General features: G+C 60.8%; 1 protein-coding gene across 5 annotated transcripts; it reads right to left on the bottom strand.

Annotated features, from left to right (window-relative positions):
* Positions 1-66: 66 nt before the first annotated feature.
* Positions 67-18,494, bottom strand: ARHGEF1 (Rho guanine nucleotide exchange factor 1). 5 transcript variants are annotated; one of them, XM_043598747.1, is made up of 32 exons: positions 18,296-18,417; positions 15,491-15,621; positions 13,917-13,959; positions 13,751-13,834; positions 13,178-13,291; positions 10,893-10,991; positions 10,650-10,692; positions 10,207-10,453; positions 9,732-9,761; positions 9,356-9,455; positions 9,114-9,210; positions 9,002-9,037; positions 8,731-8,868; positions 7,934-8,039; positions 7,445-7,456; positions 6,731-6,898; positions 6,303-6,448; positions 4,725-4,871; positions 4,257-4,339; positions 3,911-4,036; positions 3,707-3,821; positions 3,511-3,611; positions 3,239-3,316; positions 2,898-2,973; positions 2,650-2,817; positions 2,059-2,146; positions 1,838-1,924; positions 1,505-1,575; positions 1,330-1,416; positions 884-1,053; positions 680-782; positions 67-409 (listed from the first exon to the last, which is right to left on the bottom strand). In XM_043598747.1, the coding sequence occupies exons 2-31, from the start codon at positions 15,502-15,504 to the stop codon at positions 699-701; spliced, it is 2,958 nt and encodes a 985-aa protein (XP_043454682.1). In that variant the 5' UTR covers positions 15,505-15,621; positions 18,296-18,417; the 3' UTR covers positions 67-409; positions 680-698. The 5 variants fall into 5 exon arrangements, with proteins under 5 accessions (XP_043454682.1, XP_043454683.1, XP_043454684.1 ...); XM_043598748.1 differs by lacking the exons at positions 7,445-7,456; positions 15,491-15,621 and having other exon boundaries at positions 18,296-18,494; XM_043598749.1 differs by lacking the exons at positions 6,731-6,898; positions 7,445-7,456 and having other exon boundaries at positions 18,296-18,416.
* Positions 18,495-19,360: the final 866 nt, after the last annotated feature.

The following is a 19,360-nucleotide window of genomic DNA, read 5'->3' as shown; positions in this document are numbered from 1 at the left end:
AGACAACCCAGGAGGGTCCAGAAGCCACTCCAGAGCCCCCACCCCACCCTCACACACACAGACCTCTCCTTAGGTAATATATATTAAAAAATAAACCTCCAATTCAGGGTATAAAAACAGAGCAAAGGCACTTGGGGGTGGGGGGGTGGCCCAAGCCCAGGCAATACAGAGCTGGCCCGGGGAAGGGGAGGTCACTGTGGGTCCGCCCTGGAATGAAGCCCTGAGTCCCCCAAGCAGAAGGCAGGAGGGAGAGAAGGCCAAGGCCAATGGGAGGTTGGGGGAGGCAGTGATCCCAGCTGGGCCCCCCAGGCACGCCTGGCTCCCTCTCCTCAGGCCCTTGGGGTTGGAGATGCTGCGGCAGCTGTGCGGTGGGGGCGGGTGGCCCTCAGTCTTGCGGAAGGCCTGGGGGCTGGAGGAGAAGGGAAGCGGAGAGATGAAGACAGCAGCAGAGAAAAGGCAGGGAGATGGGGGGGGGAGAGGGTGTGGAGTTGGGAGGACAGAGGTTGGGGGGCAAAGAGAAGAGGGAGGGAAGGGAGAGGATGGGCAGGGAGGGGACACGGGGAGATGCAGCGAGACCAAGGGAGAGAGATGGACGGGGCTGTGGACAAGGGAGCCCTGAAATGCCCACTCTGGTCCCTCCCCTCTGGGCAGTGTTGGGGCCTCTGGTTTCCCCACTCACCTGCCTGGGGCAGGAAGCCTCAGGTACAGCCAGGCTGGGGGACAGGGTTTTCCCCAAGCTGAGACAGGAGGAGTCGTACGCGACAGAATTCCTCTTCCACTTCCTGGTTGGGGGGGGACGGGGGCAGGAAGGTCATCAATGAGTGACGTCCCTCCACCGAGCCCCATCCTCCCCCCCACTCTGACCCTCCCCCCAGGCCACCACCTCCAGCTGTTTAATGGTCTCCTCCAGGCTGAGCAGCTTCTCCTGAATTTCCTGGGTCTGGGTCTGTGTCGGGCTTGGGGGGCCACCCCCCGGGACCCCATCCCCTTCACGGGGAGGCCCCGCCCCACTGTCTTCCTCCGAGGGAAACAGGAGTTGCTTCAGGGACAGCACTGGCCAGGGACAAGAGGACAGAGTCAGAGGCAGGACTGGCAAAGAGGGGAGGTGGGGTGCAGAGGTGAGCCTGTGGCTAGAGCTGGGGCAGGGTGGGAGGGCATGGAAGATGGCGTCCTGGGAGAGGTTGAATTGAAAGGTCAAGGAAGGGACAGAGGCTGCAGAAGGAGGGGCTCGGCCCCCTGAGGGTGGTGGTATAGGCCTGGCATGCAGGCCCGGGCAGGAGGTGAGCTGGAAAGCCGGGCTGGCAGCAGGACGGGACGGCACAGGGCTACCTTTCTCAAGGGCCTTGGCTGCCAGCTGGCCTTCAGGGCCAGGTCTGCAGTAGGGCAGGAGGGTGCTGAAGATTCTCTCCATGCGGCCTGGGTGGGGGAGCAGGGAGGGTGCTCAGTTCTGGCCGGGTATCCTCGGCAACCCTGCCCCCTTCCAGCACCCCCCGAAAAGACTCACCGTCAGCTGGGGGCATCTCTCGGCCACCACAGTTGCCATTGTCCGAGCTGCTGAGCAGGGGTTCCCGGGTGCTGTGGGGAGAAGTACTGGGTGACCCCACAGCCCTGGGGGGGGCAGCAGGGAGACAACAGCAGGGGGCAGAGAGGTTCAGAGACAAAGAGAAATTGAGGCTGGAAGATGGAGACAGAGGAACCTGGAGAGGAGCCAGATGGGCTGTGACGGGGTGGTGGGTGTGCACGCACGTACACACAGGGCTAGAGCTCAGGTTCTGGGGGCACAGAAAGAGGTCTCCCCCGGCTCCTCAGCCCTCCAATTTCCTCCCAGGCCCCTCACCTGCTTGGGCTGGGCCGGGGTTTGGGGCGAGAGGCAGGGGCAGGGACCTTCAAGGATCCAGCGGTCTCCGTGATGAGGGCACACCAGCTGGGGAGACAGGCCCCGGGGCAGTCAGAGCCCCCCAGACCCTGTGTCAGGGCCTCCCACCGCCAGCCCTGCCCCTGGAGACCCGGGGCCTGGACCTCCTCTTCCACCCAAGCTTAGAACCCAGACCCCCTCACTTCTTCCGTTCCGACACGGTCTGGGCCACCAGCTCGTAGATCTGAGCCTCTTGGTCCCAGGTAAAAATGACATAGAAGGCTTTGTGATCTGCAGGAAGGGGGGGGGGGGGTTCGGAGCCAGGGTCACCCCACCTTGTGCCTACCCTGAGCCTGGGCAAGCCCCTGACTGCGGTGGCCTCGGACGCCCCAGCTCAGTCCGTCCCTCCCTCTCACTCCCCCTAATCCATCAGGCAGCCAGTCCCCAGTCTAGCTCTACACACAAACCCCTGGAGCCCCTGGTGCAGCTTCCCGGCAGCACACGTGCAAACCCCTCCTCACTGGGCTCCCGCCCCCACCATCCCCAAGAAGCAGCCACGGTGTCTTTTCGAACGCCCGTCAGAGCTGGCTGCTCCTGTGCGGGCACGTGTAGCTCTAAGATCTACAACCCGGCCCGGCCCCCCCGCCATGGCGAGCTGGGGGCCTCTCACACCGCCCCCTTCTCAACCTCTGCAGCGGCCTCCCAAGTGCTAGAACGTGCGCTCCCCAGCTCTCTAGAGGGTCACCTCCCATTCCACGGGCGGGTGTGCCCGGGGCCGCCGGGCCAGGCCTCACCGGTGGCCACCTCGCGGGTCATGGCGGACGTGAGCCGCAGCACGGGCCGCAGCATGGTCTTGCCGTCGGGGGTGGGCGTCAGCGTCCGGCTGTGTGACTTGAGCAGCAGCCGCTCGTCCTGGCGCTGGAGCAGTAGCAGCAGGTCGTCCAGCAGGAGCACGTGGACCTCTGCAGGGCAAGGCCGGAGCTCAGCGGCCTCCCCGCTCTGAGTGCCCCGCCCCTGGGCCCCACTCGGCGCCAGCACCCACCTACAGCCTTGTCCTTCGTCACCCGCCACGTCAGCGGGCCCTCGTGGACCAGCTTCCTCCTGGTGATGTCTAGGTTCTGGAGGCAGGAAGGAGTCATGGTCGATGCAGGCGAGGGCAGGGGAGGGTCGGGATGATTCACAGGGCCAGGGTCGTAGTCGGGGATCATCAGGAGGGGCAACCCGCTGGGAATGAGGAGGGGTGCAGGGCGCAGGGCACAGGGGTGGCTCTCGCTCCCTGGGTGCATTATGGGAGACTCCCCGGGGCCAGAGGGTCAGGGCTGGCTGAGGGCAGGGGAAGGCAAGGGAGAGGAGAGGAGGGGAGGCCAGGGCAGGCAGAGCCACCTTGAACTCGTTCAGCATGGGGTCGCTGCTCTGCCGCAGGTGGGACAAATCCAGGCGCTTCTGATAATCCTTGAGCCGCTGGGGCAGGGAAGGGAGAGTCACGGGGACAACCCAAGGGCTGGGGCTGACCGACAGTGACCCCGAGGGGGACAAGCCAAGGGCTGGGCCCGACCTCCCAAGAAGTGGCCCCGGGGAGGACGAGACAAAGGCCGGGCCAACCTCTGCACACATTCGTCCCAGTGCCCTGGGCCCAGGGCCACACGCGGGCTCACCAGCAGGTCCTCCATGTCGCGCACAGCTTGGTTGACGTGGTGCAGAATTTCCCGGCAGCACTCAGCCGCCCGCTCCACTTTCTCCCGTTCGGCCAGCTCTTCTGTGGCAGAGGAGAGACCGGCCCCGGTGAGCTCCAGCCCCGGAAGCTCGGGTCCCACAGCCACGCGGGAGATGGGAGAGCGGGGCCCGCGGTACCTGTATTCTGCCCGATGCTCTGCAGGAGCAGGGGGTACTTGGTCAGGCGCTGCATCTCCGTGGGGATCATGTCCTTCAGCTGCAGGCGGCGGCACCGTGGGCGGCTCTCGGCCTCCTGAGGGGAGAGTAGCGTGGAGGCGGCTCACCTCGGGGACTGGGACACCAGCCCCCTCCGGGGCCCCGGGGTCCAGGCTTCCCCCTTACCTGCACAAAGGCGCAGAACCGAGGCTCCTTGCGCTGTTTGGCTTTGAGCTGCTCTAAGGCAAATGACTGGTGGCTGCAGAAGCGGGAGGAGATTTTCTGGAACCAGGAGCCTTCGGCACCATCAAACTATAGTGAGATTCAGGCCAGGGAGGGTGTCTCAGGTAGGATTGGAGAGAGCAGGGCCTCACGTGGGAATAGCGGCCTAGACAGGAGGACAGGGCTAGGGGCCCAGACCCCCGGGTCTTGATGGAGGGGAGGCTTGAGAGCTGGCCTCCTCGGGCCTGGATTCCAGGTCCCTGGCTGGGAGGAGGGGCTCCCAGGGGGGGCAGGGGCTGGGCACCCTCACCCGGGCCAGCAGTACATCTCCGATCTCCTCAATGAGGTAGCCGCTATCCTGCCTCCGCTTCATCAGTTGATCGAGGAACTGGGCTGTGGAGCGCGGTGAGGAAAGGGGGTGCTCTGTCAGGGCCCTGTGAGGACCTCCGTCAGGGTGCAAGGATGTATGCAGAGCCGGTCAGGAGACGGTGGTGGCTGGGCTGCAGGGTGTCTGCCTGATCCTTGGGGCCAACAGGCTGTCCCCCACCCCCGCCCTGGGGCCAACGGGCTGTCCTCCACCCCCACCCCACCCCCACGCTTATTGATGTGCCCCATGGAATGTGAGCTCTGGGGGTCTGGGGCTGTCCCCACTGCTATAAAAGAAGCTGGCTGGGGTAGGGACTCAGGGAGACATGCTAGGCTCCAGGTCTAGCCGCCAAGGCCTTGAAGGAGGGGGCCCACGGTGGGGCGCACTGTGGGGCTGCTGCCCTGCACTCACAATGCACCTCGATGAGCTCGTCCAGGCTGGGGAAGATGTACTGTAGCTCCTCCAGGGGGAAGAAGCCTCCCTCTGCCATGGGCTGGTAGAAGAGGTCGTGCAGCACCCGGAGCATGCGCACATGGGCCGCCTCGGTCACCAGCAGCTCTGGTGGGGGGCAAAGAACAGGCAGCATGGCTGGGGAGAGTGCAAACTACAGGGTGCAGTCTCAAGGGCAGGTTGGGAGAGGGGGATGAGGACGACTCTCTCCGGACAGTCGTTTGCCCCTGAAATGGCCACTGAGGGTTCCTTAGCCCATCACTGCTTCTCGGCTGCAGCAGCCAGCCAGGCTGTGGCCACGGCTCCCAGTTTGCCAGGCACCGATGCATTTCCCGGCGCGTGGGATTTTCAGTGCCAAAGCCAGGAAACTCCCAGGCAAACTGGGATGATGTGGTCACACCACCACCGGCAAGCCTGCAGCTGTGTTTCGTGTCTAAAGGTCCAGGGAGTCTCTCAGCCTTGGTTTCTGGAACAACAACCCCTCAAACACACGCTGATAGCCTTGGATTCAGGGACCCCGCCCCCAGAGGGACCATAGGCTTGGATTTCAGGGGCCCCAGGAGTTCCTGGAGACCGAATGTACAATTCCACATCATTCGTATTTTTCTGACTAGAGAAAGTGCTATGCTGTCTGCTACGGTAGCCACTAGCCACATACGGGCCTTCGAAATTTAATTGAGATGAAATACAAAATTCACTTCTCAGTTGTACTGGTCACATTTCAAGGGCTTAAGAGCCATTATGTGGCTGGTGGTAACCATGCTGGACAGCACAGGTGTTGCGTGTTTTCACGATTCCGGAAAACGCTATCAGATGGTGCTGCTTTACGTTTGGATCACGTCCCTAGTAGGATCTGTAACACAAAAAGGATTCACCTAACTGCCCTAAAAATTCCAAACGAGTACCCTTCTTACTAAGTAACTTGTAAATGAACTTCCAAACCAGAGCTTCCAAACAGGTCTTCTACTTTTGCCAAACCCCCCTCCGCACAATTTGAAATCACAGAAAAGAACCGAGACAGAAATGACACTCCCATCATCTCTCCGCCCAGAAGCAAGCACTGATGTATTATCTTCTGAAACCTGCCTATTTTGCCCCTAAACGGTTAAGATCACAGTAGTAACCGTCACATCGGAACGTTCTTACCCAGCCCCACACCCACGCTAAACATCACGTGAAACATCTCCGCTTCGTGACAGTCTTTTGGGGTAGGACCATTACTATCCGTGTTTCCCAAATAAGGAAACAAGGATTTGCACTAGAAATACAACTTTCTGTACCGTTTCCAGCTCCTGCCTGCACTGTCCCGCACTACCAAAAACTCTCTGCGAACGTCAGTTTGACGGGCTGACAGCCACAGTCCTGTTCCATGAGTGGCTGTTCTACAATTTACATAATGAATGGCCCTCAATGGGAACAGGCCAGCTCGCAGTTCGGCCTGTTGTCATTGACCCCCGGGTGGACATCTCCCCGCACCTGTCTCTTCGGCAGAACTGGGCTGTGTGGCCGGCCACAGGGGGTGCAGGGAGGGGTGCTCACCGCTGATAACCTCCTGCCGCTTCACCTGGCTCTTGGGCAGGCTGTGCAGGGTGCCCGGGGGGACGAGCTCCCGCCAGCCAGGGGGCTCTTCTGGTTCCAGCTCTAGTCCAGACCGACCTGGGTCCCCTTCATCTCCAGGCTCAGGGCTGTGGGACAGAGGCCTTGTTAGGGCCCCGGCTTGGGGCATCCCAGGGAGAAGACCTCCATTCCTAGTGTCCAACCCCGCCTCTGTGGCCTTGGCATTCAATGCCTCCAAAGTAGCCCATATGCCCCCAGACCTCTAGAAAGAAGAGTCCCACACCTTTCTTGTGACCTTGGTGACCTTAGCATCCAAAACCCAGTTCTCTGTCACTCTGGCAACAACCCCGCCCCCACCATCCTTCTGACTCTCCAGGCTGCCTCAGTGGATGGGGGGAGGAATGACCTACGTGGCTCGTCGGGCAGGGCCAAGCACGGCCGTGGCAGAGCTGGGGTCCATGTCCACGTCACTCCGGGAGCGGCCCCCACCCCGGCCCTTAGCCCCGAGGCTGCCCCGGGAAGGCCGGCGGCGGTCACTCACCCGCAGGCTCTCCGAGCGCCCCAGACGCCCCGATAGCCTGGACCCCGAGGCCAAGGACAGAGTCAGCCAGAGGCCAGTACAGAGACAGGGAGAGACCAAGACAGGGACAGAGATGGGGAGAGACCAAGACAGGGACAGAAGGGGAGAGGCCAGGACAGGGACAGAGGGGGGGAGATACCAGGTCAGGGACAGACAGAGAGACCAGGACAGGGACAGACGGACGGGGGTAGGGGAGACCAGGACAGAGATTGAACATGCAACAGAAGAGAGGAGAGAGTCAGAAGGAGCAGTGGGACTTCGGGGTGCTGGGGCAGTGGGGGTGGTCAGGAGGGGTAGGGAGGGAAACCCAGTATGGAGCACAGGACTGACCCCTCCCTTCCCTGAGGCAGGGGGATGGTGGGGGCAGAACTGGGAGTGAGGTGGGGAAGGGGGTTTTAATACTTAGCTCTTCTGCTGGGAGGGTGATGTCCCCACCCACCCCTTGCAGGGTGAAGGGGAGGGGGTGGCCCATGGGGAGAGGGGAGGGGCTGGGAGAAGTGGGGGAGGGGCTAGCCCTCCCCCAACCCAGGGCCCAGGCACCCACCTCTTCCACTTTCTGGGGAGAGAGGGGCACAGGGTCAGAGGTGGACCCAAATGGAACCCAACTCACCTCCCCACCCACCAAAGGGTCCCCAAAGCAGCGGCACAAGGACAGGCAGGGGGCAGAGCCTGCCCCCCAACTGTGAGGGGGACAGGGCCCCCAGGCATGGAGCACACAGGGTGGGGGATGGAGGACAGGGCACCGGGAGGCAGGAGCAAGGCGCTGGGCGGTGGCTTAGAAGAGGAGGGAAGGGCTGAAAACCTGAAGGGGCTCGGAGCGCAAGAAGAGGAAGTGGGAGGAGGAGATGAGAAAAGAGGAAGCCGGAGAAGGAAAGAGAAGGCGGAAAATGGAAAAAGGGAGGAGCAGGGCAGAGTGGAGATGGTTCGGGGACAGCAGGTGCAGATGGCAGCGCGACACGGCACACGCCTCCCCCGCCTGGTAAGCCTGGTCCTGCTCCCAGCAACCCCTCCCCCCGCACCCGGCCCCGGGCACCTCTCTGTCTCAGCACCCTCCTCCGTGTTCTCCGGGGGCACCACGGGCTCCAGGCTGGCCGGGCCCTGCGGGGGCGGGTCCCCCAGCTCTGGGGGGGCATCAACACCTGTGCGGGCAGCGGGGGAGAGCGAGGCTGGCTGCCAGGCCCTCGTGGCAAGACCCATGCTCTGGGGGCCTCCGTGACCCCCGGGGAATGGGGGACGGGGGGCTAAAACCACCCAATGCCTGCCAGACACCAGAGGCTGCCCTGCGCTTCAGCGGGGGACGGACAGATGGAAATGGAAAGGCCTCTGAGAACACGGCTGTGGGCAGCTGGGGCGGGGGGGGCGGAGGTGGTGAAGAAAACACTGAAGCAGGGGAGACCGGGTGCTCTGCATGATGCCTCCGCGTCCATTCCCTCTCCCGAGCCTCAGCCGGGACTTACGGGAAGCGGGGGGGGGGGGGTTCCCATTTAGGAACGAGGAGCCTGAGTCTCAGACTCCTCGAGGGAGTCTGAGGAGTGACTCCCGAGATACAACACAACTAAGCCGCAGAGCCAGGATCTGAACCCAGGCCCAGCCAAGCAGCTGTCTCAGATCCACGGGGGTGACTGAGAGGGTCCTGGGAAATGGCGCTGTGGGGGGCTGACGGGAAACGTAGTCCAAGCAGGTGGGAAACGCATCACCTGGAGAGCGGTGGGAGCCTGAGAGGAAAGCTGTGGAATGGGTGAACTGAGGGAAGGGGGTGGTTTTATTAACAAGACTGGTGACCAGGAGCGGGGGGCGGGGCAGTCTCTCTGAGAGACCCAGGAAACTCACCTGGCTCCCGGTCAGGGCTGTCCCCAGACAGAGGGTGCAGAGAAACTCCAGGGATGTCCTGCCCGGCAGCTCCAGTGTTCCGGTCCCGGGAGGGCACCCCCAGGCCTCCCTTCCTTTCTGTAAGGCCTGGCTTCTCAGCTGGGGAAACATCCAGGAGAAAGTGGAGATGAGAGCCCAGTGACTCTAACCCACACAGCAGCCTGTGCTCCAGCTCCATCCTACCGCCCCCCACCCCCTCCCCGAGGCCCCCAGCTAGCTTCAGGACCATTACCATCAGCCTCGACTTTGAGGTGTCGGAAATCTGGGGCTGAAATGAAAAGACGGGACCATGAGGCGGGGGCGGTGTGGGGGAAGTCAGGGAGGGCCGGGGCCAGCCACCTCACCCTGAGGCTCTCCCCGATTCCAGCGGGCAGCATCCAGGAAGATGCTCAGGCCTTTCTTCGTCTTGGTTGGCTCATCTGACCGCCGATTCCCTATCATCTAAGGGAAGGAGGAGAGTGGAGAGGGGGCTGTGCATTTCTGAGACCCCAACAAAGCTGAATCAGACCCCAGGAGGCCAGAGTCACGGGGCTCCCCAGGAGTCCCTGGGGAGGAAAGGGCCAGGTTTGGGCGCTCAGGGAAGCACCTTTTTTCGGAAGAAATTCCTCCCTGACTTCTTGTCACCGCTCTTGGTCCGCACCCCAAGGTGGCGCATGTACAGGCTGATGGCGTTGACCACAGCGGCACTGTGGGAAGGGGATGGTGAGGGCCCCGACACGTGCACAGATGCGCACACGCCCATGGCCGCAGGGACACCGCTATCCCCAAGCCTTCCCCTCCACGTCCGCTCCCCACCCCAACCCCACAACAGCTTCCAAGTGAGTGTCTGAGGAAGGGGGAGAGGGCTCCGGAGGACAGGGCCAGGGATGCCGTTCCATGCCCAGGCCCCCAGACCCCTGGTCCTCCTCCCTGGGTCCCAGGGGGCTAAATGCCTCTCCTGCTGTCCTCTCTGCTTCCATCACCTCTTTTCCTCATCAGTCGAGATGGTGTGTCTGTAAAAAAGAAGAAAGAAGTTTGTGATAAACTTGCTAGGCCTGGGTCCCTGCCTACCCGGCACAAATGTCTGGGCTGCTGTCCCCTTAGACGCTGGGACAAGAGAGAAAGAAGAGGCAGAGAGGGAGAGTGCCAAGGCTGAGGGGAAGGAGGATCACAGCAGGGAGGAGTCTCTTTCGAGGGCACCAAGGGCAGCCGGGAGCTGCAAGGACAGGACCCAAGCGCCAGGCCCACACGCAAGGCTGTGGAAAGACCTGGAAACTAGGAGGGTGCCCCAAAGCTGGGAAGAGAGGACACAAAACCGGACAACCAGACGGATTAAAATGCCAGGGCCAGGGGACCCAGAGCCCAAACGTTAAGGAACGAACCGTGAAGTTGCAGGGACCACCCCCCCCCCCCCCCCCCCCCCGCCACCAGGCTGGACAGGGCACGGGCCCCACTCACTGCATCTCTTCCAGGTGGGTCAGCAGCCGCTCGGCCAGGTGCCGCTCCCGGGCCTCAAAGCTGGCACGGTCCCGCCCCACCCAGGCCTCCAGCTGGGTCAGGTCGTGCTCCCAGGGCGTCATGCCCATGAGCCGCTTGGAGCGGAAGTCCTCCAGCAGCTGGCTGACGGTGGCCTGCTGGCTCTGCACCACCTCCTGCACAAACTGCCGCTGGAGGTCCTCGGAGAGGAGGTCGGGCCGTGTGCGGTCTGTGTAGGGACACAGGCAGGGGGCTGGAGGCCAGTTCCACCCACCCTTAGGCTGCAGCGACCAGGGGGAAGGGGAGGAGGAATCTCTACTGTCCCCATGAGCAGAAAGGGCGGCCTCCCTCCCTGGGACTCCCCAGATACCCCAGCCCCCGCTACCAACCTCTCCCCCACCCACAGTCCCCTTTTCTCTCCTTACCAAGTTCAAAGGCAACAGTGGGAGGGACTGGCACCCGCAAAACCTGCTCGGGACAGAGAACAGAGAACGGAATGAAGGAGAGGACTGGGCAGTGGTGGGGTCACGGGACCGCAGCCCAGGTGCCTACTGGGAATGACGGTCTGAGGGGAGGGAGCAGCGGAGGGTGGGCCAGGGTGGCACAGAGTCTCCCCAGGACCAAAGAATGGGGGGGAGGGGCTGGGGTCCCCCGAAGGTGTTTCTCACCGCGGTCTTTTCCAGGAAGCTGTGGCAGAAGTCGAGGAAGGCCTTTCTGGCCTCCTTAGGGCCCAGTGAACCCAGCATGTCCGCGTGCAGGCAGCAGAGCTGGGGAGACAGAATGTCACTCGTCTTCTTCCCCCTCCCCAAACCATATTCTCTCTCAAAAAGCCTGGGGCTCAAACCTTCTGCTAGTGCTCCCTGATTTCTATCACCAACCCCCCCCCCCCAGGCCCTTGCCTCTCTTGGCCTCCCTGGGGCCACCAAGAGCATTTGCTAATTTTCTGTCCCATGAAATGGCTCTCTCCGGTTCTGTCTCCTGGCATCACCTGCTACACTAAGACAGCTAGGGGCGCATACCAGATGCTGCTCTAAACCCTTTAACCACGTTAACCTGGTCAACGTTATCCCATTTTACAGATAAGAAAACTGAGCTCAAGAAGCTTGCTCAAGGTCACACAGCTAGTAAGTGGCAAAGTTGGGATCAGAATTCAGGCAGCCTATTCCACTACACCCCACTGCCTAGGAACACCATGAGCAGGGCGCCCGGGGGGCTTAGTCAGTTAAGCATCCGGCTCTTGATTTCAGCTCAGGTCATGATCCTCAGGGTGGTGAGATTAAGCCCAGAGCTGGGCTCCGCGAGCTGGGTGTGGAGCATGCTTGAGATTCTCTCCCTCTCACTCTGCCCCTCCCCTGCTCTGCTGGTGGGTGCTCTAGCTCTAAAAAAAAAAAAAAAAAAAAAAAAAAAAAAAACCAAACCACAATACCACGAGAGACTTGAGGATGCGTGTGTGTGTGTGTGCGTGTGAGGTTCTGACTCGCCTGTGCCCCAGACAAGGCCTAGTGCACAGTGGGGCTGAGTAAATAAACAGGTGGACAAGTGGGCTCTCTCATTCATTTACTGCTCTTTTCCTGAGGCTGGCTGTGTGTCAGCCCCATGCTGGGTGATGCTGGCAGGGCACTGGAAACTCCAACCCGACTCCTGGGGTCTCTCGTCTGGTAAGGGACACGGTCTCTGCGCTAAGGACTTGCCCCAGCAGGGGCAAGAATCTATTTCTCTGCTGTAACCATTTCCAACAAATCTGCGTCTACACACCCCCAAACTCCAGGAGAGGCCAACAGGAAGCAGCCCACGGGACCGCAACTCTTTCTTGGCCACTTTCCCAGCTGATGAGGTGAGGGAGCAGCAGGAGGACAGATTCCAAATGCTGGGGGGGGGGGGGGGGCATCTGGGTCACCTCAGCCAAGCCCCTGGCCCTTGCCAGGCCTCAGTTTCCACATCCGTAAAAGGCCATGGCAGTCAGCACCACCCTGGGCTGAGTTCCAAGAGCTCAGGTTCTAGAAACCTCAGGTTCAGTAGGGGGACTCCCTTGCCTGGAGGGCCAGAGCCTCCATTCACAGGCAAGGGGCAGCTACTTTTCTGGAGAGAAGGCACCTTCCCGATTCCTGCCGATCTCGGAAGCCACAGGATCAGTCAATGCGCCCTCCCTTCTGCATCCCCCAGGCATCCTGCCCTGGCATTTCTATCAGTCTCTGGTTTCCTGAGGGGCGTACTATGCATTTCCAGTGCAGTCCAGTGCTCTAGGCTACCCCCTAACTGCAGCCTGTGCTGGGTTGCCCTGGGTCATCTTGGGAGGAGATCCTTGCCTGGAGCCCCCTCCAGCCCGAACGGTGGCCTCTTCCTTTCTAAATCACCCACTGGTTCTCTGGACTCTGCATGTTTCCGGACGGCATGGTTCTCTGGGCATCTACCACCGCCCAGGTAATTTCTGTCTGATATCTGTGGATCATCAACTGCATTCTCTCTGCCTCGTGGGCTGCTTGTGGTGGCTTCTTATTTCTGGACCGGGGCCTCCTGTGCCACCTGGACCTGGGAAGGCTAGTGGCTTTCTCCCATGCACCAGCCCTGAATGACTGGTGGCACCTGCCGAGGCCACAGAGGGGGATCCACTTGCAGGGTCAGCGGGAAAGGTCGCGGTCACTGCCACGGGCTGGGAAGGCGGGGGTGGGGCACGGTCTCTGCCAGCTTCAGGATTCCCTGCTGCCCTCCGGGTGCCCCTGCTGGGTGTACTCTCCCGCCTGCACCTGCTGCTCACGGAGACGGACACGGGGCACCTGCAATCTTGTCGGGATCATGCGGCTAGTTCTCTGGCTCTCTGTTTCTAGATCTTGTGCTGTGCAATCTGGATCTGTTTTCCAAACCCTCCCAGCTCATCTTCACTAGTCCATCTCTCTGAGCGCTGTGGCCTGTCCCGGCCCCACCCCTCCCTCTGCCCACCCAGCCCTGCCCTCACCAGGGGTCCCGGCTCAAACTGCAGGGCGACGTGCTGCAAGAAGGCCATGAGGTGGGCAGGCCGCCGCTTCACCTGCTCCAGACTCTGGAACTGGCTGTTTTGCTCCTCTGCATTCTGAGGGTGGGGATGGGGGTGAGACGGTGGGGAGAAGGGGAGCCTTGGGCTTGACCCGTCCCCCACCCACACCACCACGGGCAGTGGTGTCTACGCTGTAAGGGTGGTGGCCAGCGCTGGTGTTGGGGACAGGGGATGAGATCTAATGTTATGCCTGTGGGTGACAAGGACAGGCATTAGGAGACAGAGTAGGGGTCTGTGCCGCAATTAAGGAAGATGGTGACAAAAACCAGGGTGAGAGTAAAAAGGGTGAAAGTCTGTGCTCTAATGGGGCATCAGGGATGGGGTAGCAGGGGACGGCAAAGGTAGTACCCAGAAGATTAGAGAAAGAGGGGCGAGCGGCGAGAGGAGGCAGGGGGCAGCATCCAACGATGGACCTAAGGAGGGAGGGGACCCTGAAGATGGGACTTGAGGGCTGGGGCCTAGGGACACTGGGACAGAAGCTTTTCCACCCCTCACCGTCTCCAGCTCATTCTCAAAATCTTCGTCTTCAGCCCCGATGATGCTGACTGGCACCAGGCCAGGCCGCGGTGGTCCCGGGGCCTGTGGAAGAGGGAGGCCTTCAGCTCACAGTGCTCCTCACTTCAGTCCCCCAGTCCTCTCACCCCAGGCTCTCTCCACTCACCAGCCCGCGGGCAATGTCGTCTGCCTCCATGGGCTCCACAGGGCTGAGGAAGAGGAGGGGCCACGGTTAGGGGGGGCAGGAGGCAGCGGCACAGGCACAGGGCGGTTACTCACAGATTCCTGGCCCAGGTGTGAAGGTGAGTAAACAGCACCCCCCCCCCCCCATCCCGGCGTCCGCAGCTCAATGGGGCCTCTGTGTGGCGACAAAGAGCCCTTCAGAGGCCAGCCAGGGCGGGGAGCCCAAGGACAGGGAGCCTTGGAATGGGGGGAGAGATGGGGGCCCAGGAGCCTGGGTCCATGAGAGAGCTGTGGACATGAGAGCCTGCAATTTGGGGTCCCTAATGGAGGAGGGGCCGGGGGGCCTGGACTCCTGGGTCTGAGGGAGGAGGGGGCTGCAGGCTGGGTCCTAGGGAGGCAGGGCCTGGAGCCAAGGAGAGCTGGGAAGGTTGAAAGGGAGGTAGAAGGGAGATAACTGGGGTGTGGGGGGCTCTCCTCCATCTGACAGGCTTGGGGCAGGATGTTGCCTCTGAACCCACCAGCCCCACTTCCTGTGACAGGAAATCTAATGGCAGATCCCCCAACCCCCAACTCGCTCTACATTAGAAAACAAAACTGAACCTCCTTCCCCAAACCCAACAGTTTCTTTCCCTCAGGGACCCGGTATCTTCCCCAGCTTTCAATCCCAAAAAGCAAGGGACAGTCCTCAGCCAGTCCATCCCCAAGGGGTGTCGGTCTCCCTCACCCCGCATCAGTCTGTCTGGTCGGCCCTCCTGCCCCAGCCAGCTCTCCCTGGCTGTCTGTCCTGCGAATGTGCCTCAGATCTTTGCCTCTCTTCTCCCTGTCTCCCTTTCCTCCCTCCCTTCCGGCCCGTCTCGCTTCCCCACCATCTCTGCCTCCCTTCCTAGTCAGTCACCTCCCCCTAACACTGCTTCTGCTGCTCCCTGCCTGTCCCCTGTGTCTCTGCCTGTCTTCCCACGTCTGGCTCTGCAGCCACCTCCCCAAGTCCTCTCCGAGTCACTGTGTCAGATGCTGTCTCTCGTCTCTCTCTCTCTCCCATCTCTTGCTGTCTCTCCCGTCTCATCTCCCTTAGAGTCTCCACTTCCCCCTGTGTCTTCCCACCGCCATCTTCTGTGTCCTTAATTAGGCTGACTAATGCCACTCGAGCCCGTGTCAGGCGGGAAGGAGCTGTGGAAACAGGGTGGGGTGGACCAGCAGGGCTGTGGGGGGGGCCTCTCCCAAAGCTATTTATAACCCCGGTCGCCTCAGACCCAGCCTTCTCCCTCCTCCACAGGCCTCCTCCCTGGCACTCAATAAACGGTGGCTATGATTTTGATTAGGCTCATCAGACAGCGACGCTTTCTGGAGTCTTCAAGTGCTGTCCTGTGGGTTCCCCAGGGCACGCATCGTTTTTATTCTTTTCCATAGAGTGTATCTGTCCAGCTTCAAGTTTGGGTTAACTTAAGATTTGAGCACCGTTTAAACTTCCCTTAAATAAATTTGTAAACCAAGGCAAAAAGAAAAAAAAAAAAAAGTATTGCTTATTTATGACAAAAGCTAAACTTACCTAGCACTTACAGTGTGCTAGGCATCACTCTCAGAGCTTCTCACATACGAACTCAACGCTCACAACCACAAGCACCCCATGCGATTAGTATTCCCGTTCGAGATGGAAAAGCTTCACCAGGCCACCAGCTGCAACTTCTGGGCTGGAAAACATGACCACGCACCTGGAACGTCCGTGCTCATCCCACTTGGGGCGGGGGGGGCGGGGGAAGGTTCAACAGAGGCAGGGAGGTTCCAAAAGGGCAAAGGGAAGGACCCACATTATGTGAGCAAATGCTCAGTGCCAGGCAGACCCCGAATCATGCACTAGATGCTCGTGACCTACTTCATTCCTCATCACGCTAACACGAAATAATAGCCAACACCTGATCTGCGCTTTAAGGGCCACTGAGTATGTGCCAGGTACAACGTAACTGTTTTATAGGTATTAACTCATTGAATCCCCTAAATGACCCCTGGAGTTCAGTTTTATAACTATCCCCCCTTTACAGAAGAGGAAACTGAGGCACAGCTCGTAAGGGACAGCGCCAGGATTCAGACCCACGTAGTCTGGCTCCAGAGTTTATGCATTTATCAGAATGTGCTGCTTCAGAGCATGGGGAAACCCCACCCCAACCTTCAGAAACTAAAATCTGAACCGGAGCTGAGACGTATCGGGTCTCTTTATGGCGTCTGGGAAAGTCAGAGGTATGTGGGCACTGTGACCTGGGCAGGAGCGCAGGCTGCTGCTGAGGCTGCTTCACAGGGACTTAGGGCTCAGAGAGGACGCTGGCAGGGAAGGTGAGGGGTTGGCTGCTTAGGAGATACAGGGTGAGGGGCTGCCACAAAGGGCAATTATAGGTTGAAGCCGTCAGATGGATCTCTAGGCAACTGACAAGGCCTAAGGTCCAGCAGAGGGGACGCTGTGTGCATGGGACTGGGGGTGGTGCTGGTTGGGGAAGGTTTAGAAGGTTCTTAGAGATAAGGGTCCTAAAGCAAAGCAGACATGGGTCGGGGACCACATGGGCGCCTGGATTCTGTGCAAGGTTTGGGGTCTATAAGACATTGCATGGATGACCCTGGTCTCCAAGAACCTCTGGGAGGGAGCCTTTAAGAACCTAAAATAGAGTATTCAAATTAAGTCCATGAAGGGCCCTTGGAATGTATAAGGCCCCCGATTCTATTTGACACATGGTGGGTCTACAAGGATCTGGGGATCACACAGAATCATGATTCCATATGTAAAATAGCCAGTTCCTGGGACCTATGTAAGGTAAAAAGGGAACCAGGATTCTATAGGAGCCTGTGGTAGTCCCAAGACCTAGGATCTACAGGGCCCAGGATTCTAGGAGGTACTAATGACTGATCTATTAAGAAGAAGCCTGCATCTATTAAGAAGCCGAGTTTCCATGGGGGGCTAGCAGAAAGCTGGTGAGCCTGTAGGGCCTTGTAATTTATATGGAACGTGGCGGATCCATAACAGCCCCAAATCCTATGTGGGACGTGGCGGGTCTATACGGGCCCCAAATCCTACAGGGGACGTGGCGGTATGCACGGCCAGGGATGCTGGGGCGGACCTGCGGAGTCAGGGTTTGACGCCTGACAGGGGCCGCGTCCCTCACCTGCTCCTGGTCGTTGGAGTATCCGCCGCAGCCGCCAGAACCGAAGTCTCGGCGCGCCGGTCCCCCACCCCCAACTCCGAGTCGCTCTAGCTGTCCCCAAATCTACCTTTGCTTCCAGCTCCACTCCTCCCGCCAGCCACTCTAGCCCAGCTCCTGCCAGGCTACTGCCCAGGCGACTCTACTCCTCCCGCCGGCCGCTCTAGCTCTTCACTGCGCCACGCTGGCCAGACAGGGCCGCTCTGGCCTGCCTTGGAGGACTGGCGTTTCCGTATCTCGACTGCTCCTGTCACTCTACCCTGCCCCGCCCCCAGGCCGACTAGAAAGTGGTTCCAGCCCCCTGGCCAAGGCTCAATTCGAGAGCTCCGAGTCACCCGTGGCCCTTAGTCTCCGGACTGGGCTCCCCACCCTATCTTGCCTTCCTAACTCCGGAACCAGCTGAATTCCCAAGGTGTACGTTAATTTTTCCCCGCATCCCCCACTCCCCACCCCCCGCCCCGGCCGCACGCTTTCTGCTGGGGCTGTAATGCAAAAATCCTGTGTTCCAGCGTACCTTTCCCGCAGATACCTTTCCAGTGTAACCTGGAAAAAGTAATTACCTCTTTCCGAGCCTCAGTCTTCCCACCTGTACAATGGGGGGAAGGTCTCTAGCTCTGTCCCCTACAACCCATGTCTCAGGGTATAACCAATGGCCCAGAAAAAGAGCTTTCCAAAACTGCTTTCAAACGGCGCTCTGCAACTTTCAGCTTCACCGCGGCCTACGGCGTGGTTACGGACGTTTTTCTTTTTAAGTGGCCCTAAAGCATGTGGAGTCGGAGGAAGGTGCTTGAAACACCTGCAAGTTCAAATCCCAACTCCACTCGGTCTCACGGTGTGTGTACCCTGGGATGAGTCGGTGCCGCTCCCCGAGCCTCAGTTTCCCCAGCAGTGCAATGGGAGTGGTCATCCGTCCTCGGCGACACAATTGGGAGGCCTTGACCCCGGCCTCGCACCCCTCACCCCCACTTACTGGGCATTCGGCAGGCATGAGCTCTCTCTCCTCTCTTTGCCCCCTTTGACAGATGGGAAAACTGAGGCCCGGGGAGGGGCGGCCGCTGGCTCTGTGGGGCGCAGCGAAGGCCCCTCCACTGCCGGCAGCGCCCCCGCCCCCTCCCTCCTCCTCCCCACTTCCCCCGGCAGCCGAGGGGCGGGAGGCCGGGCGGGGCCAGGGACGGTGTACCTGGTGTCCGCGCGGGGAGGCGACCGGCGGGGCGCCCGAGGTCGGGCTCGGCGATCCCGGGCCCTGTGTCCCGGCTCCCGCTTCCTGACTCTGGCGGGGCAGGAAGTTGGGGCGTTTTTCCGGAGGCCCCCGCCCCGCCGCCCCTCCCCGCTTCCTGCCCGCGCCCCGCGCCCGCCCGGCACCTCCGCTTCCTTCCCCTTCTTGCCGCTCGCCCGGCCCCTCCTTCCCCCCCCCACCTCGGCCGGGGACCCGCGGGCCCCAACCCCGCCCCGGCCCCGCCCGGCCCCTCCCGGCTTTGTCCGTCTGTCCATCCGCAGGGCGTCGGCCCCACGTCTCTCGCCCCTGCCGGGTGTCCGCCATCGCCTCCCCTGCTTTCCGTCCGGGTCTCTCGGTCTTCCTCTCTTTTATTTGCCTCGCTGTGCGTGTTTCTTTACGTGCCCCTCTCTGCCACTTTCTCTCCGTTGGGGTCTTTTCCTCCCGCTCCCTCCTGCCCCCCCCCCCCCCACCGCTTCCCCTCGTTGTCCCTCCCCTCTGTCACTTCTCCCTCAGAGCCCTTCTCTTCCCACCTCCGGGTCTCTGTATCTCTCTGCATCTCTCTGCATGCCACCTCATTTCCCCCACTGTTGCTTTCCTTAGAGTCTCAGGGGTCAGCCTCTCCGGGTCCATTTTTTCATGGACCCTTCTTTTCCTTTCTCTCTGTCCCTGCTTTCCCTCTGTCCCAGTACCTCTGCCTCTCCCTGATTCCCTGCCCACTCCTTGTTTTTCTCTTCACTTGCTCTCTCTCCATCACTGTCTCTCTGTGTCTCGGCCCGTCTCTCCTCTCCCAGAAACCCTGTGTCCCTCTGCTTCTGTCATTCGCACCCCCCCCCCCCCCCGGGACTCCCAGCATCCCCAAGTCAGAGCCACAGATTACAAATCCCCCTGCTTGGACTCCACTGCCAGAGAACAGGTACGGCCTGGCTGTGATCAGAGTCCGAGTCTGGTACCGGCCCCACCAGACAGGCCCCTGTGTTTGTGAGACTTAAATAGGCAGAAATGAATATGGTCACCTGGCTCCTTCCTGTG

Source organism: Prionailurus bengalensis, chromosome E2, assembly GCF_016509475.1.
Source record: "Prionailurus bengalensis isolate Pbe53 chromosome E2, Fcat_Pben_1.1_paternal_pri, whole genome shotgun sequence".
NCBI lineage: Eukaryota > Metazoa > Chordata > Mammalia > Carnivora > Felidae > Prionailurus > Prionailurus bengalensis.
The sequence above is the reverse complement of the archived record's forward strand: the minus strand, read 5'-3'. Positions and strand labels throughout refer to the sequence as shown.